This window comes from Lynx canadensis, chromosome B3 (assembly GCF_007474595.2).
Source record: "Lynx canadensis isolate LIC74 chromosome B3, mLynCan4.pri.v2, whole genome shotgun sequence".
Lineage (NCBI taxonomy): Eukaryota > Metazoa > Chordata > Mammalia > Carnivora > Felidae > Lynx > Lynx canadensis.
The window spans coordinates 32,520,132-32,538,710 of NC_044308.2; the positions used below are offsets into that span (position 1 = coordinate 32,520,132).

General features: G+C 40.1%; 1 protein-coding gene across 1 annotated transcript in view; it reads right to left on the minus strand.

Annotated features, from left to right (window-relative positions):
* The window catches only part of NEO1 (neogenin 1), a 193,858-nt gene that overhangs the window by 15,255 nt on the left and 160,024 nt on the right, over nucleotides 1-18,579 (minus strand). The window contains exons 18-25 of the mRNA XM_032593504.1: nucleotides 17,313-17,408; nucleotides 14,716-14,939; nucleotides 14,492-14,630; nucleotides 11,945-12,052; nucleotides 9,765-9,959; nucleotides 9,083-9,115; nucleotides 6,087-6,155; nucleotides 2,512-2,659 (exon numbers count right to left, since the gene is read on the minus strand). Coding sequence (XP_032449395.1) covers nucleotides 2,512-2,659; nucleotides 6,087-6,155; nucleotides 9,083-9,115; nucleotides 9,765-9,959; nucleotides 11,945-12,052; nucleotides 14,492-14,630; nucleotides 14,716-14,939; nucleotides 17,313-17,408 — 1,012 coding nt within the window. The remainder of the gene's footprint in view (nucleotides 1-2,511; nucleotides 2,660-6,086; nucleotides 6,156-9,082; nucleotides 9,116-9,764; nucleotides 9,960-11,944; nucleotides 12,053-14,491; nucleotides 14,631-14,715; nucleotides 14,940-17,312; nucleotides 17,409-18,579) is intronic.

Below are 18,579 nucleotides of genomic sequence, written 5' to 3' on the forward strand. Positions count from 1 at the left end.
AGGGTGGTTAGTCTGTACTCGTCCTCGGTACTAAAACCAAATTCATTGTTATCAAACACATGCATCTCGCCTTGGGCAGACCAAGTCTGAGGGATAATCACAAACACTAACATGAACTGGTCTCTCTCTCTTTTACGCAGCAGTATCTCCATCTTATGATCTTTTAGGATACTGCAACTGAAGTCGTTTTATTGCCCATAATGTGTTTTGCTATTAGGGCTAACTCAGGAACCTTTTTATTTTTGGTATCTGTCTCGCTGGCCAGATACTATATAGGAGTTAAAAGCAGTGTTGGGTCAGGGATTCTGTCAAGTTCAGGAGTGTAGGCTGTTATCAAGCAGTATGTAACTCAATCATCTGGCTATCTGCTTTAAACAATTACCACGACCCTCAATATCTCAGAGGAACTCAGAGCTAGCAGCCACCTGACCCCTCTGCTCATTTGATATTCCGATCTTAAATGAGCCTTTCTTATTCCCTAAATCAGTATCTGTCCCCACTGACCCCCAACCTGCCCCTGCCAGCCCTAACCTCAACTTCCACACTTGGTAGCACTTTCTGGAAAATATTCTTAAGCTTAGATGTAGAATAAAGAGGGCTGTGGTCTTCCACTTCAGGTATATTTGTGCCATGAAAAAGCTTGTAAGAATGCCCATAAACCCCTGTCCATCTGGCTCACTGTGTGCACGTCTAAACAGTACTCCAAACCAGCAAGGCGGGACGCGGTCCACTTTCCTCTCCAGATCTATTCTCTATGTGACCCGAGAGGTTGAGTCAAATGAACTATATCTGCTTTATGTGGCTTCCTATGGATTTGGCCAACAGAAGACACAGGCAAGAGACTGGAGAGTAGGAGTTTTTAGCCTGTCCCCTCCCTGCTGGGCTAGAGGTTGGCAGAGACTACATTCCTACAACCACACCCAGTTCCTGTCAGAAAGCCCTCTCCTACTGCTTCAGACCTCTGAACACAGCTATTCTTCAGAAAGACCTCTTGCCCTTTTAGGCCTAAGGGTGACAGTGCCCATCATGGCTGCTGGCCCTCAAACATCTCTGCCTCTTTCCTAACCCCACCTATGACTTTGTGAATGTCCTAAAGGGACCATTTAGGAAAGAGTCAGGTTAGGAAAGAGAATCTTCCTTTCACTCTTTTTGAGTGTGCCACCTCTCTCCTGCCAGGACACCGAGTGATACACACTTATGAGAACCCTTCTTCTTTTCCTTTAAAAATACTTAAAACATAATTTTTCATGTACAGTTAACCCTTGAACAACATGGGATTGAACAGTAGGGGTCCACTTACATGCAGACTTTTTTTTTTCTTAATTTCTATTTAAATTTGTTAGCATACAGTGTAATATTAGTTTCAGGCGTACAACGTAGTGATTCAACAATTCCATACACCACCCGGTGCTCATCACAAGGACCCTCCTTAATCCTCATCACCTATTTAACCCGTCCCCCACACACCTCCCTTCTGAAAACCATTGGTTCATTCTCTATAGTTAAGAGTTTGTTTCTTGGTTCGCCATTCTCTTTTCTTTTCCCCCTTTGCTCATTTGTTTTGCTTCAAATTCCAAATGAGTGAAATCATATGGTTGTCTCTTTCTCTGATTTAATTCATTTAAAATAATACTCTTCTAGCTCCATCCATGTCATTGCAAATGGCAAGGTTTCATTCTTTTTTATGGTTGAGTAATATTCCATTGCATAAATATACCATATCTTCCCTTTTGCCCCCTCAGATCTAGGGTTAGAGTGAGCATGAGGGTAAGTGCCTGGCATCCGACAGTTCAGAGACCTCTCTAGAGAGTAAAACCCCAGACTTCTGCTTGGCTGAAAACAGAATGGTAGCCATCTACTGAACTGAGGCAAGGAGGGGATTTGGGGCTCTAAACAGTCTTTAAATAGATATTCAATTATTCCTTCTGTTTTTATCTCTACCTTCATACCAATTTTCAGAAATTCTTAAATATTTCAGAAATTCTTAAATATTTGGGGTCTTCTCCAAAATAACTAGGCTGCTTCCTAGCTTTTCTTATTGGGTGTTCAGGAATCCACTTTCCAGATCTAGGGTTAGGGTTAGGGCCAGGGTGAGGGTATACGTTTGCTATTCACCATGCAGATGTTTTTTGATAATTATAGTACAGTACTGTGAATGTATTTTCTCTTCCTTATGATTTTCTTAATCATTTTCTTTTTTCTACCTTTACTGAAGGAATACAGTATATAATATATAACATACAAAATAGATGTTAATCAATAGTTTATGTTACCAGCAAGGCTTTCTGTCAATAGTAGGCTACTGGTAGTTAAATTTGGGGGTCGTCAAAATTTACCTGCAGAATTCTGACTGCCTAATTCTGAATTAGGGTCAGTGTCCCTAATCCTCACATTTTTCAAGGGAGAAGTGCATTTTATGTTTGATCTCTTTGTACAACGCCAAACACAGAAGTCACATAGTAGCAAAAGAATCAATGGCAAAAATCATGGGCTACATTTGGGGCTCCTTACTTTTTCTGGTGAGAGGTGGTACGCCTGGTACAAAAGACAGCAATGACCACAACCACCACAATGGTGACAACGCCAACAGAAACAATGATGACCAGCAGCATGCTACTGTCCAGGGGAGAGGTGGGGCTTCCATGCGGGCTGTTACTGCCTGGAGAGGGAAAACCGGGACATTTATTAGTGTTAGAGAATTCCAAACATGTATACACTCAGGCTATGGAAACTTCATGTGAACTTCTCTGTAATACACTCATTGCTGTGCCTTGCATACAGGTGTCTCACAAAATCTAGAGACCCAAGTTTCTGCACTATGTACAGTTCTTAGCACAGTGCTTTGCACAAAGCTGGTTCAATAAAAGCTTCTCAAATTATACTAAACATTATACTTGGACAAATAATGGGTCTGCCCCTCGTGGTCTTATATTATGCATAAATTTGTGTTATAAAGCACCATTTGTAAATCATTTAGTTTTATGACTTTCAAAACCATTTAAAAAATGTACATTCATAGAAAGCTGAAGTCTTCCCCACCATAGAGATGTCCGAGACCACAAAAAACTACTTGAAAAATACAGTCTGTTTTTATAAATACAGTCTTTGCAAAGTCAATTCTTTTATTCAATTTCAGGAAAAAGCAGGTCTGTACATACGCATTAATTTGACAAATATTTACCGAGTAGTTTTACTATGTGCCAGGCATTGTTCTAGTTACTAAGGATGCAACAGTGAACAACAAAGATGTGACTGCTGGGGTAGGGGCAGAAAATAAACAAGTAAGAAATTATTAGTAATAAGTGCTGTGAAAAAAATAAAATGAGGGGATATGATACAGAGTGACTGGGTGGCTATCTTAGATTGAATGGTTGGAAAAGGCTTCTCTGAGGAAATGGCATTTGAGCTGAGATATGAAGGACAAGAAAGATCCCACCATACAAACATGTGGAGGAAGAACATTCGAGACGGAACAGCTAGCGGAAGGATCCTAAGGCAGGAATGAGCCCTGGCATGTCCAAGGAAGAGGAAGGCAGCCAGTGTTGCTCAAGCAAGGAGAGATGCAAAGTTACAGGGAAGAAAGTGAGCACAAAAAGACAGAGATAGATGAGTGTGCAGAGGCTGGATCATTTATGACCCTGAGGAAATTTGGCTTTCCTTCCTGTTACTATTTCCCCACTGCTTACAGGATGAGGGCCAAACTCTGCGTCCAAGGCCTTTTGTAACTTAGCTCTATTCTGTGTTGCTCTTCTACCTTCTGGAACACACTGCTTTGCTTTCCACCTTGTGATAAAAGTTATGCATGCTCATATTATAAAATGTGGGAAATTCCACCAAACAGCTCTACCATAGATATCTGATGTCTTTCCTTCTAGCGATTCTCTCTCTCCTACCTAACAAACAGAGCTGCACAATGATGGATGAGCTGTCTTACCAAGTAATGAGTGTTTAGTTTCTAGAAGTGCCTAAGAATCTACCCGTCTGGGAGATTGTGGAAGAAATTCCTAACATGAAGTTATGGCCTGGGAATGTGAGTGTTTAGAAAAGCTCCTAAAGTGATTCTCAAATACAACTCTGGTTTATAAACTTAGGATCTAATTCAAACTTTACCTATTGTGGGAATCCTATCCAGAACACTGTATTAGCTGACCTTCCAACTTTTGATTATATGATTTTATAGGCTACATCTAAGCACAGTGCTAGAAATCTGGGCTGATTTAGGAGGGCTTAGAGCTTATTATTCTACATTTGCTTTGATTATTTTTATTCTTCATCTGAGAGAAAGGTAAGCAGACAGATAACGTATACTGTACATAACGACCTTTAGTAAAACAACATTTTTATATTCGGGAAAGACTACAGAGCTAGGGACTAATAAAATTAGACCATATTGGGGCTTTGCATAAATAACTTTCACTAACAGCAGTTTTGAGTTACAGGGTGGGATATGTGGTGGGACAGGCGGTACGAATCAGAGATTAGGGGCCTGGGGTGTGGAGGCTAGCAGGGGTGGTGGGGGCAGTTCTTCCCTGTTCTCAACAGAGATGAATTCCCATTAAACCGCATTTGACCTCTAATTTCTGAGAGGGCCAAAACCCCCCAGGGAAGATAGAGTGAGAGTGAGCTGCCATAGGAGCGTGTCCTGTTAGGGACATTATGATAGGCCATTTCTTAAGCCTCATCTGGACTACTGCAACAGCTTCTTAACTCCCCACTCTGACTTCATAATCTTAGCCCCTGACTCATTCTTCATTCATCAGAGTAATAACACTAGATACTCAATAAATGGAAACCCCAGTGTCCCTGTGGTAGGAGGTATCTTACATGTGCTATGCACAGGATGAAACTCACATTTCATAGTGTGGGTACCTGAGCTTTCGGCAGGCTGGTTCTAACCCACTACCTTCTCTGGTGTGAGACTCTCTATCCTGTCTCTAGGCAGCGTGATCCCTGGAGAGAGCCGGCTGTTTTTTGTTGCCATGCTTTTGCACATGCTGTTACTGTTTCCTGAAATGTCCAACCCCCTCCTTGACAAATGTCAAGCCATCTTCCATGCATCCTTTCATATCTGGGTCAGTCATCACCTCTTCTATGAAGCTTTCCCTTTTCTCCGTCAGCTGGTTTGTTACCCATTCTTTTTGCTCCCATAGCCTGTTACACAGAACCTGAACCTTTAAAAACATGTGTGAATGAAAGTATAAATGAAAGAAAAGACAAGGAAGTAATTGCTTTTCTCATAATCATGAATATTCTTTGTGGACAGCACATAAATGTAACACATGCATCCCAGGAGGAAAAATTCAAGAGTCCTAGAACTCAGCCTAGGACTCAGATTCCCACATCTGGAACAGCACCCCACACCTTTTAGGCTGCATGTGATAGTGGAAAAGGCACAATCAGAAGTCAGAAGACCTGGATTTTGGTTCTAGGACTTCCATAATTAGTGGGTGGACCCAGGCACTCACTTCACTCAGTCTCTTAATGTAAAAATGGGAATGACATCTGTTCTCCCTGCTTCACAGTGTTATGAGGATCAAATGTAATTTCACATGTGACAATAACTTAAAACAGTGAAGTTCTACAGAGAAGTAGGTGCCATCACTTAAGTAATCAGAAGGCACCAGCTCTTAGCCTGGCTAGGAAAACTGGGAAGAAGTTTTTAGAATTCCCAAATTAAAAACAGTGTGGTAAGCAGTGTGGGGGAGAAACTCATGATTCTGAAGCATTTCTTTGGCTTGTTGTTATGTGATGGATAATCACATTAGAAGGTTTATTTCTGAAAGCAAGATTCTAATTTTATAGAAGCAGGCAGTGGGCAAAGGAAGACTCATTTGTTTAGAATTAATCTTATTTTAAGTTGTGTATGTGGGGAAACAATTTTACTTATGGATCCTATAATGAATGGGTAATTCATTATAATTCAGCGAACATTTGCCAGAAAATGCCTAAATTAAACTCTACTCAGTAAAAGGAAATAGGTAACATGCCACAACCCACCACAAACAAGCTACAAAAGACTTATTGAGACTCAAGTAGAACTGTGTCATGCCCACAGGAAGCCAGAAGAGCCATAAGAAAGGCTTTACCACTCATTGGAGGTTTGTAGTCAGATCCTAGGTCTGGAAGCCGGCTTCCTTTTCCTGCAGACCCTGAGGCTGAAGGAGAAGAAATCATATCAGTAAGGGTCCAAGCCATTGGTGTGATGAGTCTGCTTCACATCAAGTGTTTTCTACAAAAAATATTTTCAGTCTACTCTGTCCATGAGAAAACAAAGTAGCACATAAACAACAGGGGAAAAAATAGGCTGTGCAAAGCAAACTAAGGTATATAGCTTTCTATGCAATGAGGCATCTGAAAGGCTGACACCCTTGTTCCATGGCTGTATCTAGCATGTAACTAGACTGCCACTTGCTGTTCATAAGGTGGGAACACACCCATTCCTCTCGCCCAGGAAACAGTTCCTGAAAGACTGCTCAGAGCACTTATGGCAAAACTAGCTTCTCTCAGAAAAGGAACAGAGGGACCAGCTGGGTTGACTTCTGCATTACAGAAGTGGACTCTTCCAAGGACCTGGCTATGTTGATCTGGCCTACCAGGTATCAGTAGTGTTTGGATTTTTTTTTTCTCCAATTATAAAGTTGCCTTAAGCAGGAGCAGGAAAACAAGTGGAGGTTCAAATCGGGTTCTCAGTTCCTGCTCAGCCAATCTAAATACCCAAGGATGGAAAAATGAAGTCTTCCCTCTAGTTGCTCACCAAGGACACTGTCTCCTAATCCATCATAATGAAACACAATGAGTGAGGCTGTCGACCTTAGGCTTGGGACCACCTCACAAACAGACTTCATGAAATACAAAGATCAGTTTTTTTAATAATTCATATTCTTGGTCTTAGATTTTGTTCTTCACATTTATAGAAAAAGCTGCTTGGGTAAAGCAAATATAAGGAGCCCTTTCCCAGTAAATCAAAGGTATTCCTCAATTCAAGGTTTGGATTTCTCCTGAAGTCTGAAAGAATTGCAAAGTCAAAGCTGCTCCTCATGGTTAATACAGGACACTGCCTGCACTTGAATACTGGCCTTTCGTGTACTTGACTTTTGGCAAGTTATTCATTATTTTAGGGTCTTCGTTTCTTCATTGTAAAACAGTGATAATAATTGTTTCTACTTCATGAAATGGTATTGATGATTAAATAGAAATTTAATCCTATAAAGTATTTTGAATACCGCCTGACACATAGCAAATGTTCAACAAATATTAACTACTATTATTACAAATATAATAAATCTCCAGGGAAGAATATAATCTTTCCCTTTGCAGAGGCACAGAGCATGAAGCTTCAGAAAACACTTAAAAATGAGTTATTTCTACAAATAAAGCTTGACTAGAAATACATAAACTAGATGTGTTTCTACAAAATATTACAGCTAATGTCAAGTACTTCTATAAAAGTTAATAGCATTGGACTAAATGAACAATTAAAATCTGAACATCTGTGTATATAGTTCATTGAACAGAATAAATATCTAGATGAAAACAATGTTTTCTGTTTCAAGAAGCTCAAAACTCCCAAAGTAATGCAAGCTGTTGGGTATCCAAAAGGGCATATTTAACTCAGAGTCCCTGATCCCTTTCCTGCTGTCCATACTTGTTACTTCATCCCCTTGTTTCTGTCGCCATCATTCCTGCCAAGTGGCACACACCACAGGCCATGACTCCAGCTGTTCTTTTCACTGTGATGAAGTCTAGTTGGAGGGGATGACTTAGTACTTGCAAAGCTCTTCACATTTAGGTCTGCTTCTTTTTCAGGTAGCCCACCTATAAGTCCAACTATCCAGAGCATCGTAGCATGTAACTAATTGCCAAAGAACACACTTTGCCAATAAACTGGTTGGCTGAATTCCTGTATTCCCCAGCATTTTTTTCTTTTAAATATAACCTATGAGCAAGAAATTCCAAGGATTAACCAAACACCAAAAATAAACATGGGTAAGGAATTTAAAGGCTAGAGGTGTGGTGCAAGTGAAGACTTGTACTCTAGCTTATCGAGTGAAGTAGAGGAAGGACAGTGAGCACATCTGTAATCTGTGCACACAGTAGGGTTCTTCTTCTGTTCTCATGCTTAAGTTAAAATGTCTACCATCATCAAGGTACCTCACACATATACACAAGCACATACAAAGAAAGACTCACTGAGTGCAAACACATTTCTAAAGCCTGAAACATGTAACCTCAAGTTCTGACTCTTCCTTGCCATTCACCAAAATCCAAAGACTTTTTATTTCTAAAAACTACTTTTAAATCTTGAAAGCAATCATCAACTTTCCCTTCATTGCTCTTGGTATAGAAAACAGATACCAACTGTAGCTGACTCCCTGGAGATGAAAACCACAATCCAGTTACTTCTCCACCATAGCAATTATAGCAGAAAAACCATGTGGACAGATAATTTCAAGAATGGACACTGAGGCCAGTGCCTCTTAAGTTTCCATTTTAAATTGTTTCTACCTCTTTTGAAATGAGCAAGTATATTTAAGGGAGAAATGGAGAAAAGCTCTGAAGTAAGCTTAGGGTAACAGAATAAATAGCACTAATTTTGTCATGGATGACCATACAATTCATTAGGGTAGATTCTTTGTGAGGGGAGGGAAATAGGGTATCGGCTGAATTTGATTACAACTTTTCATTTAGAAATACTAATACAATCCTAGATGCTACAAATATGACAAACAACTGTGAGGGTTCCCATCATGGCCCAAATGCCTATCATTGTTACAGAATTTCAGTATCTTAACACAAAGGACAAACTGACCCATACTTAAGGCCAATCTCCTACAGCTGCAGAATTTCATCTACAGCTCCGTTTCTGATGCTGCCTATTTAGCTTCTAAGTAGATCCCCAGCTTTTCAGATACCCCAAGTGCCACGAACATGGACTCAACTCCACTTTGGCCAATAAATATGTGGTTCTTAACACAAAGTACCGATTTTTTGGGGAAAAAAAAGAAACAAAAACAACAAAAAGCTAGTAATAATAGGTCACAAAAGAGAGGAAAGGAAAGAAGAGGCCATCTAACTGATTTACCTTGATCATTAGGCATTTTATCAGAGGAGTCCGCTAACAGGCCAAGCACAGGGGAAGAAAAAACAAGAGCAAGGATCACAAGCTTTGAAGATGGGACAGGCAGAATTTTTAAAGGAAAAAAAAAAAACCCACAAACTTCCAAACAAATTGAATCTTGTTTTCAGTACTAACAGAAAAGAAATTTCCAGACTCAGTCCCCAGCTAAATTTTACTCCTAATCTCACATGGTTCAGTACTTTATCTTTACTTTTTTACCTAGAGATTTCTTCAAACATCCCCCGTTAGTGTCTTTCTCTCTACAAAGTGTCTCTCTACAAAGGTCCATAAGCCTTTCAGGTTGAGAGCCTGCATGTGTTGAAAGGAAATTAACATGCTATTACTGTACCCGGTAACTAAACGGATCACATCTGATCTGACCGGTAAAAACTTTAGGATCATTGCAATTCATCTGCCTTAAACAGCCTTGTAAGTGATATGGTTAGGCCAATAACCTAGGGAGCACTGATTTGGTGGTCAATGGGTGAGTGAAGGATCATTTTGAGATAAAGGTTCACACTGTGGCTCATAAACTCATCATCAGGACTTCTTATATTCTCCACAGTTTCTATGTGCTAAAGTTATATGTGCAAGCATTGCCTCACTAAAGAGACATATAAGAAAACACTGTTTAGTGGAGTTTTACCTTTAGGTGTTCTGAATTGGACGGCTTCAGACATGGGTCCCATGCCCTTTGAGTTTCGGGCTTGGATTTTAAAGTAGTATGGTGTGTCAAGTGTTAACTCTTGTATCTGGTGAGTCAGCCTGTTTCCCACAACAGGCTCAATAACCCAGTCGTGTATCTCTGCGTTCACATCCGTACTGTAATATATGATGTAACCTGTCCAAAGGAGGAAATGAGAAAAGATACCTTATTCCTGCTTTTTCTTTGCAATCGGTAAGTCAACAAAGATATGTGTTATGACATATACAAGTAGAAAACTAGCTACTGATTAAACAGCAATGGTGGTGCACCTGGGTGGCTCAGTGGGTTAAGCATCTGGCTCTTGATTTCAGCTCAGGTCATGATCTCATAGTTTGTGAGATCAAGCCCTCAGTCAGACTCTATGCTGACAGTGTGGAGCCTGCTTGGGATTCTCTCTCTCCCCGGCTCTCTGTCCCTCCCTCACTCGTACTTTTTCTCTCTCTCAAAATAAACTTAAAAAAAGGCGGGGGGGCAAGGGTAAAATGCCTTCAAAATGCTACACTAAACATAATATAGAGAAAACCGCAATCTCAACAGTGCCAAGCTGTAAGTTATCATCTGTATCAGCAGTTGAAGCAATAAAAGCAGTTATATAGTAACTATCATAAGTTAATAATACAGGGGCAAGAACTCTCAGAAGGAAACAATCCAATCACTTCAACATCTTAATATTTGAATAGCATACACATCAATGGTCTACAATTAAAATAATGCACTTTTGGGGCGCCTGGGTGGCGCAGTCGGTTCAGCGTCCGACTTCAGCCAGGTCACGATCTCACAGTCCGTGAGTTCGAGCCCCGCGTCGGGCTCTGGGCTGATGGCTCAGAGCCTGGAGCCTGTTTCCGATTCTGTGTCTCCCTCTCTCTCTGCCCCTCCCCTGTTCATGCTCTGTCTCTCTCTGTCCCAAAAATAAATAAACGTTGAAAAAAAAAATTAAAAAAAAATAAATAAATAAAATAATGCACTTTTGAAAACAGACACTGATTTGAAGCGCTGTTTTACCTCGCACCAACATGATTTCCCAGGAGAAAAACTCCCCCGCCCCGGCGGGGAGAGGGTTGGGCAGTACCTTTATTAAAACTGCAGACTTGATGTGGCTGAAGTCCTAGTGAAACATCACCTGATACTCCCACCAGGGGGCACTCAGTCTCCATGGCTGAGGCAGGAAGAGCTACATGCCTACCTGACCTACACAATGCAAAAATGCACTGCATGCATCATTACTGGTTTTTAAAGATAAAATAAAATGTAATCCAAGTCAAGTCATGCTTCCTTCTTGTAAGGAACAGGGAAGTTAAAAACACACACACACACACACACACACCATGAGAAAGCCGAGGGATTTATGGAAAGGGATTCTAACTGGAAGTGGAAGCAGGACAACACTGAGAAATGCGATCAGTTCCCTTGGGCCTCCTTATTCATACATAGGAACATCAGAAAGCAAACTCCTGTTCCTCAGCATAAACCTACACCGGAGCAGAGATTTCAAGGGGAATAATTAAGAGCTAAATCCCATTGGGCTTTCCTCCCTGATAAAGCCAAGGAAGACACAGTGTCCTCTACTGTGGCAAGTTCCCTGGAAGTCCAAGGAAAAATCCCAGGTCCCTTCAAAGGCCTACGCCAATTCAAACTTCTAACTCTAGTGTTAAGAGCACAGGAAGCTGAAGTAGCAGGTCTGGGGACAAAAAACTGAATTAAAAGTTTAATGGGCTTTTTGGGTCTTCGAATCTATATTTACTGGGTATTACCCTTTAGAATCAGGCAGGGTCTTTGACGCCAAAGCTGATTATCTAGTCAGAGGCAGAGAAGAAGAGCTTTTCTGATGAAAATAAATATGTCCATAAAGCCCCACCATAGCCAAAGACTGTCTAATGTAACAACGCCCATCAGACTTTCACCCAAAGTGAGTCAGAACAACCAACTGGCCATTCATTTTTACCTTACTGTGAGCAACAGCACCCCCCTAGGTCCACTTTCAAGGATCACCATGACTCTGCACCTCATAAAATGACCAAGCCAGCCTTCAGACTCCCACTTCCCCCAACCACACAGCACTCTGCTGGGATGCTTCTGCCGGGTAGGAACAGAGGGCAGACATACACTCAAAGGCAGCTTACCTGTAATTTTGCCATTGGCTTCTGAGGGAGGCTGCCAATTTACAATTATGGTCCTAGGTTTTCCCTCTTTACTCACAACTGTCACGTCCTTGGGTGGAGAAGTAGGAACTACAAAAAAACAAGACTTTCATTAGTTCCTGTCCATTTCAATTTAAGTCACCATTTCCTCAACCCATTATAAGGTACAATAAGAGGTATAAGGCAAAAAAGATAAAGCCTCCTGGCTTCAAAGAACTCAAAGTCTACCTGCAAACAGCTCCAATCAAGAGAAGAATATGCCAAGTACCAAAGAGAAAATACCACACAATGAGAATACAGAATTGTTATCTTGGCTTCGGGTCAGGGATTTATAGGATACTTAGGGAAGTCAAAAGACCTTTGTAGTTAGTTACCAAGTATCTACTATATGCCAGCCATTTTATAAACAGTATTTCACTTAATATTTATGGCAACTTGAAAGGCAGTTACCACTATCCCTGCTTGACAGATCAGGGCACTGGCAATGAAAAAAGTCAGGTAATTTGCCCAAGATGACATTCCCCCTCAAATTTGGATAATTTTGTTAGAATATTTTCAAGTGTAAAATAATTTTCTCTTCATTTATAGATGGCTCTCCAAACCAAATACAATGTTTAAAAATCCCTATTCCCTCAAAAAACAAATGATTTACAAATTGATGCTTTTAAGTTTGCACTAAACACACACTGTCAACTATTTGAGAATATTGTTCTGAAATGTAAAGTTGTTTATGAAATGGAAAAAACAACAGAATAAAACAACACTGCATTTCTTGTATTTCAATGTCATGGCTGATAACTATTAATGTACCAGTAGAGAAATGAGCAAATTAAGTATATCCTTCAATTTACTCTTCTTTACCTAAAATACTGGAATTCTCCTAGCATAAAATGGAAGGCAGGAAGCCTGGTGAAATGCACACATCCTAAGGGAATATGTAGTATCATTTATTAACTAATGGGTTGGAATTAAGCAAAAAGATATTTTCTTTTTTTTTAAATTATTATTATTTTTTTAAACATTTTTTTAACATTTATTTATTTTTGGGACAGAGAGAGACAGAGCATGAACGGGGGAGGGGCAGAGAGAGAGGGAGACACAGAATTGGAAACAGGCTCCAGGCTCTGAGCCATCAGCCCAGAGCCTGACGCAGGGCTCGAACTCACGGACCGCGAGATCGTGACCTGGCTGAAGTCGGACGCTCAACCGACTGCGCCACCCAGGCGCCCCTTAAATTATTTTTAATGTTTATTTATTTTTGACAGAGAGACAGAGCATGAGCGGGGGAGGGGCAGAGAGAGAGACACACAGAATTCAAAGCAGGCTCCAGGCTCTGAGCTGTCAGCACAGAGCCTGACGCGGGGCTCGAACTCACAGACCGCGGGATCATGACCTGAGCTGAAGTCGGACGCCCAACCGTCTGAGCCACCCAGGGGCCCCAAGCAAAAAGATATTCTTAAAACTAGCAAAGAAAGTAAACTCAATGTCTACCTAAACTTTTGTGCACTATTAATTCTAAGCTCTCCAAAGTCAACCCTTTTTCTCTGTAGGAAGTCCAATCAACTGTGCAGAAGACAAAAAGGCATTAGGGCCAGGCCCAGTCCAGAGAGACTTAATAGCTCCATTTTTTTCATTATATACAGGTGAAAAAAGCCATAGGAGGCCAGAAGAGACAGAGACTCCCAATGGTTACACATATCCACATGCTAGAAAAGTATAAGAGGTAGAAGGTAGGCCTACAAATGAGCAAAAGGCAAATGGAATCTCAAACTTGGATAGCCTGCTTTCCCCTTAATTTGTTTAGGTGCCTTTTACCTTTCATGTTTATTTACAGGCAAAACCTGTTAGAGGCTGTCCCAATGGGAGATTTATCAGATATCAACCAGATATTAACTGGTTTGTAAGAAGACTGCTGGGGCAGCTTTGTGGCCTACCAGTAAAGTTCTGAGGCTCCAGCAAGCATGGCATTGGCAGCTGCTTCGTTAAGGGCAGGTCACTTGTTTTTCTCTCAATTTAGCAGTAAAGCAGGATTAATGACAGTAATCCTCTACATCTACACAGTGCTTTATAATTACCATGTGCTTTCTCATCTGCTCATTTTACCCTTACAATAACCCTGTAAGGTATGAAGAGCAGATATTATTACCCCTCTTTTACAGATGGAAGAAACAGATGGAGAGGCTGGATGACTTACTTATGACTTACACAGTCAGTGTTTGGTTGATCTGGGATTGAACTCAAGTCTCTTGATTCCTAAAAACTAGTATACTTTGCATTATATTATCCCATTATTTGCTAATGTTCTTGTTCAGTGATGAAGAAAACAATTCAAACACTGAACTCCAGCTGTAGCTGCTTACTATGTTCTGCTAATTCACACCCTCGATAATTTTCCTTGGGTCGTAGAAGCAGGTGATGAGAAGTCTCAGGACTTGGGATGTGGGACAATACTCACATGGACTTCCACTGTCTCTCATGTCTTGCAAAGAGAAGAAATGCCATGTGATGTAAGATTCAGACAATACATACCGAATTCAAAGGTGGTCCCATGGGCTGTCATACTCCATGTGCTTGATCTTCGACCTTTGGTCACCATCACAGAGAATTCATACAGTGTATTTGCTTTTAAACCAGTCACCAAATAACTTAAAGTCGTTGCATTTGCATTCTGGAAGCATATGAATGAAGAACTTTAGAATTAGGAAATATCAATAGCTATTAGCTTTTCTCACCCACAGCAAATGTGCCAGTACCTTGTACTTGGTGTTTGCTGGGATGTTGGTTTTCCATCGGACTGTGTAGTACCGGGAATCCGTAATCTTCTGGTGTTTGGGCAGTGAGTTGTCCGCCCATGTGATCCTTATGGTGTCATGACTCAGAATGGAAGCCTGAACTCCCACAGGTGGCATCATGGGAGTGGGATCTGGCACTGGAGTGTATGGAGCATTAATAACAAATAAATCAACTTCAGAAGTGTCTGGGTAAAAAGTAATTAAAAAAGGGAAGTGGCATTTTAACATAAACAAAAATAAAAGAAAAGGAAATGCAGGGTAACATAATGGAATGAAAGATGAGGAATGGAAAAAGAGAAATAGAATCCAGAGTTAATAGACAACCATCATTCATTAAAAAGAATATTTCTACTTGCATTCTTTCAGGAAAAATTTGCAGGAAAATCTCTAGGGAAATAATTATATTCTCTACAGTATCTGTATGTATATTAAAATCTGATAATCCAGTGATATTAACATAATCATACTTGAATTTTTTTAATTACTTGAAAATTCTACTACCTTTCCAAAAAGGATTGTGAGAAGATACAATCTGCTTTTAAAATCAAGGGTGTAATTTCAGAACAAGCAACACAAAGCTTATGATCTGTTTTGATATTTCAGTGAATATGGCCGAATTTTTGGGACATGGCTTATCAATGCATGTCAATGACCAGGTAAGGGTCCTACTCTCAAACCTGAGTCTTGAATGCCAGCCAATGGCAACTTAACCTGGCCTTGGTGTTAGGGTTATCTGATACCCACAGGGTCCAGTTGAGATCTACTGATGTCTTGGGTCTATAAGCAGTACAGCAAGATGGCATACATCCAAATAAAGCAAAAGTAACTCTCAAGGGTATTATTCTTCCTGGGGAAAAGGTAAGGTGATACCATGCAGGAACATCTGCTGTACTTTCTCCAGTAGGGTCAGAAAACAACGCATCTAATGAATCCCAATCAGTTATGGGAAATGACATAGTTATGGATCCAAGTGACAGCCTTTATGAACTTTAGAAGTAAGAGTTCTTATTTGATGGAATGTGCACAAAGGCAACAAGGACCACAAACCCAGGGTGATACAGCAGGATCCATTGGGCTTTATCAACTCTTGGTCAGGTTTTCTAAGTATACACAGATTGATTTATTTTAAGTTAAGGTTTTAAAATGGGTTTCCCACATGGTTATGGAAATTAGCCCTTCCTGTAACTCAAAATCTGAAATGGCATGGACCTTGTTCATGAATAATTGCCAAACTAATGTAATAGTCTCCATTTGTGTATTCCTACACAATGAGTACTAAAAATAACAGAGGAATAGCACACATTCTAGTCAAGGGCTTTGTTCAAAAATTAGGACACAAACCAATTAGTTACAGAATATGCACCTTCAGATGCAAAAATCGTTAGACTTCTTTGAGAAATTTTTTTTATTTGTAATAACTCTTGGAAAAGATAATGATGTTACATGACTTAGGAATATTTTCTTGTATATTTCTAGCCAGAAGACTATTATTTTTAAGTCACATAAGAGAAAATAATTTCAAAAAAATTTTTCTATTATAAGCCAATTTTAAAAAGTAGCAAACCACTTATTTAAATATTCTCTTTTTCATCTTACATTTTTTCCCCTTTCTGGAAAAAGAACTTATAAATTGCAAGCACACAGGAGAAGACAGGACAGAACTACCAAACAGGCAGTAAGGATGTTGGTCTTGTCAAGTAAAAGCATTAAAGAACAAAAGGGACAGAGATTATCTTTTTAAAAAGAATAATGTCAAATTTGCACTATTATACAAAGTATCCAAAAAATACGGCAGGAAATAGAGATTCACAGTTCTGGAAAACAAACGGAAAAGAGCATTTCTGAAAATGATAAATTCTTGGGTTTTCAGTATTACTTAGAAAAATTTACAAGTCTTACATATTTATTTCAATAAGCTTTCTCATACAGCTCTAAATTAGAGATTTTATTTACCTACAGAAATTTTATATGTGTATTCCTTTGTTACAAAAAAAAATGAGTATTTTGGTCTCTTTTGTAATAAATGTACAGTCGATCAAATGGATAGTACGACGGACTTTATACTCTTTATATAAACAAAGTTTATGAAAAGCAAATAGAAGTACTTTCCCAATCAACTCAAGCAACTAGTAAAGAAAATGATGGATTCACTCACTGATCATACACATTTACTGCTACAGTCAGTAACCTATATAATTCCTCCAGAGTCATAGAGATCCTTTCTTTTTTTTCACTCCTTTTAGTTGTAACTCACATGACCAAAAGATGAAAATCACTTTTAATTCTCTCACAACTATGCTTTCTAGAGACCAATATATTAAAAACATCTGCTGCATATCTACAAAGAATTATTTGCATAACAGGACTGTTAATATTTTCTAAAAAGAGAAAACCAGAAATTAACAAATTTCCCTGCTGAAAGCCCATTTTCCTATATGAAGTCTATAGTGGCATATACTTTCCGTTCCACTGATACCTATGGGGCAGACCTCGTGCCAACATTCCACATAAGCTGCTGGAAAAAATGCTGAAGACTGAAGATGGTCAGGATGGCTTACCTGTGTGAGGTCTGGTCACAGCGCTCTCGTACAGGGGGATGCCTTCACCCACGTTGTTAAAGGCTTTCAGGGTTATCACGTAGTGAGAGCTGGGATCTGAAGGAAAGAAACAAGTGAAAACACTTAGAAAAAAATTCTCACTCCAGAATTTTAAAAATCCAAGGGTGACTATGCATGATCTTAAATGCAGAGCAAGTTAGGAAAGATTTTGAGAATTTCATGTGGGGATTCTTCTGGGGTGTGAGGAAATGGAGATGGCATCGTACACAGCCCAGAAAAGTTGGCTGGGATCAACTATCTGGAGTTCGTTCCAGGAGTGAGGGTGGCTGTACCTGAATCCTCTCTTGGCCTCAACTAACCAATGGTTTGATGTTACTGTACAGTGAGGGGCTCAGATGAGAATGAGTAAATAGGAATTTTTTGTGTTGTAAGCCCATAGATGGAGCTTAGAATTAAACCCCTTTTATTCTCAGAAAGCAGGACAGTGAATGGAACAGCCAAGCAAGTGGAGAAGTAGCAGAACTGTTAACTCAGCAAGTGGAGGACCTCCAAATCCAGGAACTGCCAACCCCCATCTAGCCCTCAGGTAGACTTCTTGGTTGGATAAGGTATGGTCCCAAATTTCAACTGGCCTGGAGGTGATGTTGCAGGAAATGAAGCTGGAAAGAAATGCTCCCTCCAGTGATCATGTAAAATGCTACTAGTGACACTTGGTGGAAAGGGGGCATAAAATGGTTGGAGCAGAATTCGTTCTCCTGTTGGCAAATCAGGAAGGCTCTACTTCTCACATTCCTGATCTAGGCAAGGTTTAGTATTCATACTTTGAAGTCCAGTTCCAGAAATGGGACTTGGGCTCCACCGAAGTATGGCAGGGTAAGGAGCTGACCCATACCACTTATTTCTGGTGAAGTTGGGCAGTTTTCCAAGAGGCCACACCTCAAGTGGTCTGCATTACTTCAAAAGCTTAAAAGAGCTGGTCTGCTTGGTGGCCCACTCTCTAGTTATCAGTGGGAAATGTACAAAGGCACCTCGTTTTCCAATGTCAGAAAGAAGTGATGATAAATAGAATCAACAAGACTTAGTGCTTGACAGGTGAGGAAAAAGGAAAAGGTGCTGATTTGGGCAACATGATAGATGGTGATGTCACTCACTAGGATCAGAGACAGAGGCAGAGCAACCATGGACGCATTTTCAAGGCTTGATTCTAGGCCCCCTTCAATTCCCACTCTTCATTTTTTTCCTATTGTGTTTAGTTTGGATGAGCACA